This window comes from Adiantum capillus-veneris, chromosome 15 (assembly GCF_014529385.1).
Source record: "Adiantum capillus-veneris isolate H3 chromosome 15, ASM1452938v2, whole genome shotgun sequence".
NCBI classification, from domain to species: domain Eukaryota; kingdom Viridiplantae; phylum Streptophyta; class Polypodiopsida; order Polypodiales; family Pteridaceae; genus Adiantum; species Adiantum capillus-veneris.
Window position 1 is genome coordinate 97,011,218 of NC_140945.1, and position 12,223 is coordinate 97,023,440.

The 12,223-nt window shown below is 43.3% G+C and overlaps 1 protein-coding gene across 3 annotated transcripts in view; it reads right to left on the bottom strand.

Moving 5' to 3' along the window:
- The window catches only part of LOC147441123 (calmodulin-binding receptor-like cytoplasmic kinase 2), a 63,479-nt gene that overhangs the window by 9,843 nt on the left and 41,413 nt on the right, over window positions 1-12,223 (bottom strand). For 2 of the 3 annotated variants that reach the window (XM_086482842.1, XM_086482843.1), the window contains 4 exons: window positions 8,524-8,790; window positions 8,217-8,431; window positions 7,970-8,138; window positions 7,783-7,872 (listed from right to left, as the gene is read on the bottom strand). In XM_086482842.1, the coding sequence (XP_086338968.1) occupies window positions 7,783-7,872; window positions 7,970-8,138; window positions 8,217-8,431; window positions 8,524-8,737 (688 nt within the window). In that variant the 5' untranslated portion in view covers window positions 8,738-8,790. The remainder of the gene's footprint in view (window positions 1-7,782; window positions 7,873-7,969; window positions 8,139-8,216; window positions 8,432-8,523; window positions 8,791-12,223) is intronic. The other variant, XM_086482844.1, reaches the window with a different exon arrangement.

Sequence of the window (12,223 nt, forward strand, 5' to 3'; positions counted from 1 at the left end):
ACGATGTGCTATTGGTCAGATACGCACATCCTCACATCAGCTAGAGATCGAGACAAGCAGATTTAGAGGAGTACCCGCTCAGTCCAAGATTTGTCAGATGTGCCAAATAGAGCTAGAGACAAAGCTACATTACATATGTCACTGCCCAGTATACTATGAGATACGAGGCCGCTTTCACTGTCTATTCAGAGAGGGTTTTGGGCCACTTTCTAGAGTCATGAGATACCAAGATCAGAGATGCCTCGGAGTTTACTTACTAGAGATTCGCAAACACAGAGAAGACCTCTTGAAGAGGAACACAATGAGAGAGATCCAGCGACGGCGGAAGATTACAGATTTCTTTCAGTCACAGATAGAGGAGTTCGAGCAGCCTCCATAGCATAACAACACCAGAGGCATATTGCTTGATTGGGCGATAGAGTTGGGGCGGTCCCGTCGCCCACGGGGATGAGGAGGCCCTCTCGATATCGACACAAATTGCAACAGAGGATCCATACCATACTGGCGCGACATAGGAGCCGTCCCGGATATTGATGTATATGTATATAATGCCTCCACTGTCAGAGAGCTCCATTGTATCAGCTCACCCTTTGTATTTCCTATTCCCTTTGTATCAGCTTTCACCCCACCCCTACCCACCATTTTCTTTTCAGTTCTTTGTACTTTTTGTACCCAGACCTAGTATCAGATTCACCACATGTAACCTTTTGGTCTCATAGGTCATTTTGGCCTTTGGAAGACGTTAATATTACATTTCATTCCTCTCTCTCTCTCTCTCTCTCTCTCTCTCTCTCTCTCTCTCTCTCTCTCTCTCATATGGTAATGCCCCACTAGTTGGGCGCCTCACATGGCTAGGTACAATCTTGTGGGTTTGCCAAGGCAAAAGCCTTCTAAACAGGAGCCGGATTAGCTATTTACTATTCCCCCAGAGGTACACACCGATCCAAAACAAAGAATTTCATCTTGCTGTGTTTATTTTCAGGTTCAGGGTTTCGCACCTAAACTGCAAAATAACACCTAGGAAGCTTTAGGGAAGCCTTGGGGTGGTTTTATAGGAGTTTGGGCACCTGTCAATGACCAAAACAGGAATTTACAGCCCGCTGAAATTTACTTACAGTTCATTGGAAAGCTTCTAAAATGCAAGGGAATCCGTCCTAGACTTGTACTTTTGACCTACAAAGATTTTGGCGTCATTATGATGCCAAAATTGGGTCAAAAACCTGCAATTTCAGCCCTTGATAGGTTTGGGCAGCTTGGTGAGAGTTTGGTCTAAGTGTGCGGATCGTTGGTTTTCAATTGAATAAAGAAATATCGGGGCACCAGTCTTTGGGGCTGTCACGAGGCGAGTACCACGTGCCAACGGAAAAGAACAGACTTCAATAACAACAGAATTGAGAGAGAGAGAGAGAGAGAGAGAGAGAGAGAGAGAGAGAGAGAGAGAGAGAAAGAGAGAGAGAGAGAGAGAGAGAGAGAGAGAGAGAGAGCACACGAGACACGAAGTGGCAAAATTCCACCCCAGAAAGTATTGGCCCCAAACCTCGGCGCCCCTTTCGGTATTTCTTTATATTGATTCAACTGAGTATAATGCCGGTACTCCAATCCCTGCACCTTCGTACTGAAGCGTGCCAGAGAATGAGCCCTCTGTACATGTTTAAGGGCCCTTGGCCTTAAAAAGCAGTTACATGAAAAGCAGTCAAACTCAAAAGCAACTGGTCTCAAAAGCACTAGTGCCAAAATCTGCCAGCGCATTTTGCGGAGATCCGTGCAGCTCAACCACGTTAGCAGTTAGCGTAAAACATGGAAATCCGTACAAGCTGCCACGTCATCAATGCAAAATCCGAAAATCCGTACAAGTCTGCCACGTCGTCAGTTGCTACGCAAATAGAGTGTGAGTGTGTGTGTGGTCCTGCTTTATTTAATCCCTTTAGGTCACTTGGGCCCCATCAAACGGGGCCCCATAAGTTGGTGGGAACTCCTCTTTAAAAATAGGCCACTTGGTAAGACTTTGCAAGTTGGTAAAACTTCTTCTGCTGCTTCTCCTTCTTCACTTAGGGTTTAAGCCCATCGGCCGGGATCTGCAAGTTGGCTCCGTTCTTCAATGGCTTGCCACGTCAGTAGTTTGTGATAGGGGCGGGGCCTTTAGGGTGTCGGTCTCCGTGTGCGCAGTGACATTCTAGTTGTTGGACGCATTTGTGTTCTCTCTTTTGATCAATCCTTTGTGTTAAAAAAAACAGGTACTTAAATTACAATCATCATCTGACAAAGCTGCCGTTTTCTGTTCCAAAAGTGCATCATCACAGATAAGATTCCCTGCATTCTATCCTTCCACAAGTCAAAGCGAGAGCCGTCAAACCTCTTGTTTTCAAGGAGAGACTTTGACTCACCACTCGTAGACGCATTAGAGGCCATTTCGGAGCAAAAAGGACCAAAAATTCATTGCTGTAATTTTATGACAACAGGTTGCAAACTAAGATTTTAGCCTCTTACAAGCTCAATACTCAGTGTAGAAGAGCAAGAAGTAGTAACATTGTGTTACCGATACTTTATCACAAGTGTACATCAGTAAAGAAGGGTAAATTTCAACAATAAAAGCTGAAATTTCAGCACACAAACAGGGCATACATTCCTTTGCATATGCAACAACCTCAAATCTGCAAATGGATTAAAAGGTGCGACAAAATGTATTTTCAGCAACACATCAACTCAATGGTGAGTATTCCGCATGTAAAATACATAAATGTGTCCCACATAAATTTCTTGATACATATAAAACTTGCATTTTCCTTTAATTTCTTGAAAAACTCAAGAACAGAGGTCACATTCTCTACTCAAGCTTTCCATAAATTGCAGTACATTCACTAATGTCTGCAAAATATTAAAATTTCAGCAAAAGCCCCAAATTTTGACGGTCTAGTTTCTGAAATTTCTGCAAGTTTCTGCAAATTGGGTAAAACCCCAATTTCTCTCAACCTGTAAGTGCAATTTCAACCTTGAAAGCCTCAATGTACTGTGAAATTGCTGAAATATCAACCCCCATGTATTTCTCCTTTCTATCTTGTAGTTGATTTTGCCTGCTATTCCCTGCTTTGTCTTGAATGGGAGATTCTCACAGCCTCAAGCAACAAAGAGAAGCTATGGGCTGTAGTGAGAGGAGAGAGAAAGTTGTGAGAAATAAAGATAATAATAATCAAACAAAAAACAAGATAGGCAAAGACACATATGGATGGACAAATAGATTGATAGATATATAGGTAGGTAGGTAGATAGATGGATAGGTGGAAGGATAGAGAGATAGATGGATAGGTAGGTAGATGGATGGAAGAATAGAGAGATAGATGGATAGAAGGATGGATAGGTATGTAGATAGGTAGATAGATAAATAGATAGATAGCAAGAAAGTTAGATAGATTTATAGATTAAAAAATATATATTAATAAATAGACGCAGACTCTCTTGTACTTTGCACACAGATTAATATAAAAAGAAATACCGAAAGGGGCGCCAATCTTTGGGGCCAATACCTCTTGGCACGGAAATACGCCGGGCCGTGTCATCTTTTGTGAACTGTTTTAAAGTGAATCTTTGTTGTGGCGGTAGAATCTTGACTTGGGGTGTCCAAGTTTGTTACACCATGGGATACTCAATAACACCTCACAGCCCTCAAGTGGCATAATATGAAATTCTTCCGCATCCACATTAACTTTGAATGTGCAAATGAAGCTTCCCACAAAATGGGAGTAACAGGCTTTGAATGACCAGGGCATGCCAAACCTGGTTCACATGTCATACCCATCTTCTCTCCACGAATGCCGAACATTGATGCCAATTCTGGTGATATGAAATTTGCACGGGCTGCTGGATCGAAGAAAACAGCATTGTCTGGTCGCTTACTTTTCCCCAAGCTCTGCACAGTTCCGTGGCATCTATATTTGGTTGGTCACCAACCAAATCTGGGACAAGTCCTGTGTTGGGCTTTGGCTTCTTTCCTTTAGGCTCTAACTTGTCATCCTTATCTTGTGACTTCTTCTGTGGCATTCATTAGCAAAATGTCCCTCCTCTTCACAAATGTAGCATTTGTTGGCCTCTCTCAGAGCTTTCCTTTCTTCAAAAGATTTGCCAAAAAAATGCCTTTTTTTGTCCTTGTCCTCGCCCAGAAGAAGATCTAGACTGCTTCTTGGACGTGTCAGCTTCATCAATGGAGGGTTTCTTTGTGGGAGGTACAGAAGGCTTTGATGTAGCATTGCCCTTGGCTAAAAATTCTTTACCCTGAGACCCTTTCTTGTTACTATTATATCTACCAGAATCTCCCTTCGATAGATTACTGGCTACTCTCGCATTCTCAATCATCTGCTCCATATTCATGACAATAGTCTTTGTGCAATAGTCCCTGATTTTCTTGGGCAATCCGTAACAATACTTCTCAATCTGTTCTGACAATGGCACAAACCTATAGGAGGTTACTGGCAACAGTGCAGCCCAAAACTATTTATTGTACTCTTCCAGATTCGCACACTGTTTAGCATTCAACTCAAGCCATGCAGGTGCAAAAAGCTATTTGAATTGGACCCACGTTCTTGGGGCTTGGCCCTGATTCAACAATGTTGTCCACCATTAAAGCGCATTCCCTTTCAAGAAAGTGGTAGCCTGGCGTATCTTCGAAGACTCTATGAAGTTTCCTCCAACATGAGCTGCATCGAGCTGTTGTATGAAGGTCAAAGCCTTCAGTTGATCCTCAGTTCAAACTTCACTCTTTTTCCACCTTCCTTGTAATCCTTTGGCTAGCTCAAAGGAGTCACATTGTCATAAACAGGTGGCCGCAAAAGTGGTGCTCGAGGATTGACCATTCGAGCACTCACATCAACTGTTTTACATGTCATATCTGCATTTTGGACATATGGCTGCAAAAAACCAGCCATACCAAATTGTGTTCCAGGCATTCGAAATTGACCATAAGCACCCAGAAAACCTGGTTGGACACCCATGTTCCCGTACATAGGGTTACCCATGCCTGTTTGCATTGTGCCGAGCACATTTCCTGGCATATAGCCCGTGGCAGGTCCAGCCATAGCTTGGAACACTGAGCCAGGGTATGAAGTAGGTAAGGGAAAGGTCTGACGCATAGCCTGTTCATTACTCCCTTGACCATTCACAAACGGTTCCTGTCCAACTAAAGCAAATTGCTTGGGATTAATGGACACCGTTGGTTGCTCAACCACATGGGCTTTCCCTCGAGCATCACCAGTCCTCTGTGCATTGGGAATCTCCTTTTCCTGCAATCATGCCCTGTGTCGGAGCCTGAAAACCCTGATCGGAGCCTCTAAAGCCTATGTAGGAGCCTGCAAGAACTCTTGCATCCTTGGGTTGTTAGCCAACTATTGAAACATTTCCATGCAACTACGCAGTTGAGCTCTGAATAACCTGTCCTCTTCTTGAAGAGTTAAAGGAACTTTCTCTGTGCCACGGGAGCAAGATCCCTCTTCAGGAACTTGGTCTCTCTTCTCTGCCATAACAACAAGCTCTGTGTTGCTTTCACTCACAACAATCCACACTGCACTTTTTGAAGAAAAAGTGACTATCCCGTCGATGGAACCATATAACTGGCCTATACACAATAGAGGACAATACTATTTTAATTACCTGTTAACTTTACACACAGCATTGTTAAGAAAAGAGAACACAGATGCGTCCAGTGACTAGAATGTCACTGCGCACATGAGACCGACACCTTGTATGCCCCAAAGACTTGCATCCCTTTCGGTATTTCTTTATTCGATTGAAAGTAGACGATCTGAACACTTAGATCAAACTCTCACAAAGCTGTCCGAACCTGGCGAGGGCTGAAAATGCAGGTTTCCGACCTGATTTTGGCAGCATACGCCAGAACCCTTGTAGGACAAAAGTACCTATCTAGAACGGATTCCCTCGCAATTTAGAAGCTTTCTGGTGAGCTGTTAGGAAATTCAGCGTGCTGTAATTCCCTGTTTTGCCACTGCCAGGTGCCCAAAGCCCTATCTAAGCATGCCAAGGCCTTCCCGAGGCTCCCTTGGTGTTCCCTTGCAGTTTACGTGCGAAACCCAAAACCTGCAAAAAAACACAGCAGGCTGTGATTCTCTGTTTTGGATCGTTTTTAGCGGAACGAACACGTACGCGTGTCCCAAGGGCTCCCGCACGTAATGGGACAGTTCCGTTGTAAATTGGACGAGTTTCACGCGAGAAAACTCTCCAAATTCGCAATCTTTCGCGATGGAACTGTGTGTACCTGTGGGGGATTAGCAATTAGCTAATCCGGTTCTTGTTCAGAAGGCTCTTGCCTTGGCAAACGCGCATAAAACCCTCAAAACTGTACATGATCATCTGAGTAGCCCAACTAATGGGGCATTACCATAGGTGCAAAAGGAGACAGAGAGATGCGTGAGAGCAGATCATCGCGCTACATGAGACAAAGGAGAAGGCAAGCTTTCCATTAAAGCTATGAACCTACACCCACTACGCACACACACAGTGTAAGTCACAGTGAAGCAAAAATCAGCCTCAACCCTCACTTGGGTGCCCCCTCTTGCTAAGGTGTTCTGGAGGTTGCTCTCCTTCTGCCAAGTGTGCAATTTGCCCCTTTCGAGTTAATTCCCTAGTTCCCACCAGCTTATAAAGTTGTGACTTGCCGAGTGACCCAAATCCCAATAGACTCCCAGGTGAATGAAGCTTTTCTACAACGCCAGTGTATTACGGCTTGGGAGGAATCCAGTGGATCACACTTCATACATTACACCACCCATATTGCCCCCAACTACAAAATCATGTTCTTCGCTGAAAGAGGAAACCATACTCACCCTTACATGCTTGAGCCTATCCTGTCAACAATACGCACTATCGCAGCCATTCGGCTTAGCTCCCACTCCCTTCAATGCGAGACAAGGTGTTGGGGCAATGGAGAAGAGTCAAATCGATTGTGCACATTATGCTCACTACAAGTTCGAGAGTCTGAGTACCACACACTACTAGCTTTTGGTCACATCCAAACTTGCTTTCCTCACATTTTTAGCCACGACTTAGACCTACACACTTGCCTTTCTCAACCACAATGTGGGCTCTCCATGCGACTCTCATCACTACAATATCACTCATCAGCCACACACATACTACATCACATGTAACTTTGGTCCCATAGGTCATATTTGACCTCCGAGGACGATAATAAGATCTGTCTATCTACCTATCTATCTCTAGAGTTTTGCATGCGATCTCTCTCCCTCTTGCTAGCCATCCCCTCTCCACCTCTCCCCTCCCCTTGCTGCATTGTCTGCTTGCAGGTGTTGCACTCGAGGCCCATACGGTGGCGGTTGTTGGACAGAGGAGATCTGTCGTTGTAGATCCAAGATCTAGTGGTTGCCTGTTCTCGAAAGGAGGTTTGCTCATGGTAGAGACTTGATCATCATAAAATTCTCCAAAAAATGCATTTACGTGCACAACCTAAAAAATAGGTTATCTACTCCAAAGCATTTATCAAAAGTTTCACGATTCACAGCTGAAAATGCTGGATCTCGTCATCCAAGACAGGTACTTTCGAAAAGGTCTCAGTTACAGCACTTGCGCATGCCTCCTTTTGCCAAACAAATTTACTAAGGTGCTCAAAAATAAAGCACAAACAGTTTTATAAACAAAGGGACATTTCAACTTAGTGACTAATTCATAGTTCATTGGTGGTAGCTCTTTACATTCTGAATGAGTAAAAGAGCAAGCTCTCTATATGCTTTAATATGAAGGTGCATTCAACCAAAAACTTACTTGCATATAGATGAAGATACGTGAGGGCGTGGGCCACATCAATTGCAATGTCTAACCGCTGGAATAAATCAAGGAGGACATTGAACTTACCTTCAGATGCAACCACAAAGTTAAAAAGAGTTTAGTAAGAGGTGACGATGGTCAGACATAACGGCGAGGCAAGTAAAAGAGCTCCCATGCAACTCACAATCAAGATGTTCCCGAAGATTTCCATTTGCCACGTACTCTTCTACCAATATTCGTTCATTTCGATCTTCTAGAAAGCCAATCAGTCTCACTAGATTCAAATGCTCTACACAAGCCAGCATATTTACTTCGCTTTGGAATTGTGATGTCCCTTGGGCCTCATACATGTCCTAGAATATTTTCAAGGCAACGAAAAATCTCATGAAATTGAAATTACATTAGGCCCTGCAGAAGCACCAATTTATTACCTTTTTGGCCCGTTTAATTGCCACCACAGTGCCATCTCGAAGCTTGCCTTTGTAAACGATACCAAAACCTCCCTGTCCAATTTTACAAGATGCAGAGAAGTTTGAAGTGGCCTTACTGAGCTCTGACATTGTGAAGATAGTGGCTTTCGCGTTGCCATTGAGCACATCAGAGGTTGATAAAGTTGAGTGATCAGATGCGATGGAATGACCTTCTGCTGAAATTAGCACAAGAGGAAAGTATGAGGGCATCCTGGCTTATAGGGTGCTCTAAAGAGTACTAAAACAGCATTAGTGCTGAACTGCTCACTTGAGAAATCCCCCCGCTCGTACGCATCTTTCCTATTTTCAAAACATGGAAAAGCTGTGTGTAGACAGGTAAGAAATCTATGTGGTGCACAACACGACTGTTTTCCCTCCTTTGCTTCTTGACTCACTTTTGCAGGGGAATCTCTGGTCATTAAGTTCTGTACAGGAGAAACTGGTGTGCTCATATTCTCATTGTGATTTGCTGCCTTATGCATTCCTGATCCTTCGCATCAAAATAATTTCTCTCAATAGCAACCAGTTCTCACACCTGCAGTAAAACATTGATAAAGAATAATAACTCAGCTGCTAGCACCCATCGTTTATATAGTTCCATCACATATGTATCTGATCCTGAAACAGCTTGTTGAATATCTAACAAACGACAATCGATACATCCTAATAAGGTCGAAATGTCAGAATTTAAAGAAAAAAACTTGCATAAAAGACACACATATGCCAAAGGTTTCTATTTAGCAACATAAGAATGATGTTAGCTTTTTGATTGAAGAGAAACAACTTCAATTGAATGACAAATCAAATAAGCAAAACAAATGATAGAAGCTTACGTGAGTGAAATTTCTCTAATTTTCAGAAAACTGAACTTTAAAGTCTTCATATTGAGGACATGAGACAAGTGAGAAGGTTTGATTCCTAGACTAAGCACAATCATAGCGCGCAAGACAAAAAACAAGCATCATTTCATGCTCATTCAAATCTTTAAATTTTCAAGTAGCGACCACACAATGCATGACGTTGTTGCGCATATATGGTGATGTTATGGAGTGTTGTGAGAGTCTCCATAAGTTTATTTTAGCTTGGTGCGTCAAGTACATGTACATAAAAGGCAGTCACCCTAGCGCCAACTAGACTACTAGTAGGTCATTGTAGGGGCCTGTATGTGTACAATTTGCAATGTTTCTTGTATATAAGTGAGATGTGAGTTGTACGTAAGCACGGGGCTACTTATGATAAAAAAATTTGCAGCTTTTGGGTCGGTGTGCCTCCTTCATGCTTTTGAATGCAGTTTTTAGCCCTCGACTAGCCTTCTCTATGTGTAGTCCTGCTATGGTAGCTTACTATTCGCGCCAATTTTGTACATAGTGGTGCATAGATTCAAAATTTGGTTTCTTAACTTTTGTTTCAGAAATTGCAGATATTTTTTAAGCTTTAAAGCATCCTTTTTGGAGTTGTGGTTTAGAACATACAATCTATTTCCCGCACGGTACACGATATGGCAGCCGCAAGAAGTTTGATGTAGAGTAAGTTGTGAAGGCTTACATGTTTTGTGACATATGTACACTTTGAAATTGTAGTTTTAAAGAATCAATTGGTGAAGGGGGAAGCTCTTTTCCTCAAGTGCATTGGTTGGCATGTGCTGTAATTCCATGCTAGGGCAGGTGCTTCTTAGTTTCCATAGTGATCTTTTGAGTGGGCATGTGCTTGTAAATTCCCAAGGGATCACTTCCCTTTGAGTTATGGTTTGGTGGAACTTCTTTTGACAAGGTCTACGGTGCTGAATTTGTGTCTTGAGTACTAGAGGTGCCCCTTGTTCTTGTTTTCCCAACAACGTCACGCATGAGCCTTGGTCAAAAGAACACTACAACAGCTTGCACATTCTGGCATCAATGTCAACACCCCCATTTCGGTATTTATTTGAACATTGATAGTACAATGTCACAAAGTGATGACGTGGCTACCGAGGGCAGAAACCCTAATTCCTGCAAACCCTAATTTCTGCCATAAACCCTAATCTGCAGAAATCCTAATTTCTGGTAACCCTAACCCTAACTGCTGGCTGAAAGCCTAATGTGGCTGAAAACCCTAAAACAAGCGACAGAAATGCCACGTGGAAGCAGTATGGACCTCCGGATTTTACGGTGCTGAAAAAGGCACATCTGGGCGACGCAATTTGGCAGAGAGAGTGAGAGAGAGAGTCCATTGTTTTATTTTAAAAGCCCTATAGAGGGTTTGAGAGAGAGAAATTTTGCTTTTGGTTTTGAAAGCTTTTGGGGCTCTGCTTTTGGGCATCCCTTGTAATCTTTAAATAAGCCGTTTAAGTGATGACGTGGCTACCAAGGGCAGAAATCCTAATTCCTGCAAACCCTAATTTCTGCCAGAAACCCTAATCTGCAGAAACCCTAATTTCTGGAAACCCTAACCCTAACTGCTGGCTGAAACCCTAATGTGGCTGAAAACCCTAAAACAAGCGGCAAAAATGCCACGTGGCAGCAGTACGAACCTTCGGATTTTATGGTGCTGAAAAAGGCAGATCTGGGCGACGCAATTTGACAGGGAGAGTGAGAGAGGTTACAGTGGTATCAGAGCACAGCTGATTTCTCTTCTACGGGAAATCCGATCCCCAATTTTTTTTTTTCCGCCACACCTATGGCTTTACGCAAGGATCAGTAGACTCCCTCTGCATCAGGAGATACGGGCAAGGATCACAACGAAGATTCTGGCAGAGTATGGCCCGCCTCGGCCTACTCAGGCGGAGCGACGAGAGATGGAGCGTCGTCAATTGATCGGCGATGCAACAAAGATGATGCTCAATTTTGCGAAGGACCCAAAATTTGCAAAATATATGAGCGAGACTTCTTTTCAGGCAGTGCACGAGCAGTGGCAGAAAACCACACCACCACCCCCGAAACCCGCTCTCAAGAAACCTTCTGCTCACAAGAAATATTCAGAGAAGAAATTAGAAGAGGTGGTTGATGCACGAATTGCTCAGCTTTTTGACGCGCAAAAGAAAGCTAAAAAGCACAGCAAAAAGCAGAAGAAAGGCACTGACTTCCCGGGTTATTTGGGTCGTCAGTCGACATTTGACAAAGCAAAGAAACAGAAGAAGCGTGTTCACTTTGAAGGAGTACCCAATTCTTCTTCTTCTTCTTCTTCTGACACTTCTTCTAGCTCTTCAGATTCGAGCGAAGAAGACAGAAAAGGCAAAAAGCGAAGCAAGAAACAACGCTTCGGAAAGGCCAAGAAAAAGGCAAAGGAGTCTAAGTCTCGCCCAGTGACTGACAGTTCTACTGAGGACTCGTCTACAGACAGTTCAGACTCCGATGACGAAAACTTTTATGCGAACAAGAAGAATTTTTATAAAGCCAACCAATATGACTTTTTGGAAGATAAAAGCAAGAAAGTCCGAGAGTTTAAGGAAGGTGGACACTCCATCAAATTTGATACTTTTTCAGGATACTCAGGTGCTTCAAAGGCTTTGTCTTTTATACAACAGTTTGACATCGCTTTCGCGGGAGGACACTACTCAGAGCACTCGAAGATTCGGAGAGTTGCCTCTTACTTTAAGGGGAATTCTCACACTTGGTGGTCCACGCTTCTTTTAAAGAAGACTGCGCCAATTAAATGGCTGAAATTTAAGAAGCTTTTTATTTCTTCTTGGTTGACGCAAGAGAATGAACGCGATATACGAGCTGCTTGGAACCATCTTCGGATGACCAAGAAAGATACAATAAATGCTTACTGTGAGAGATTCTGGAGCACTTTTCTACCCGCCTCTTCATTCAAGAAGATCTCGTTCAGAGAACAGATTGAGCGGTTCACCTTGGGTCTACCTACAGAGATCCGAGATCACTGCTTGGAACAGAAATTGCTTCTATTCAGGAGTTGATGAGTCATGAGAAGCGGGGCTTTGCCATTCACTCTGGAAGTCTGACTTACCCCACATATGAGGCCATGACACAACG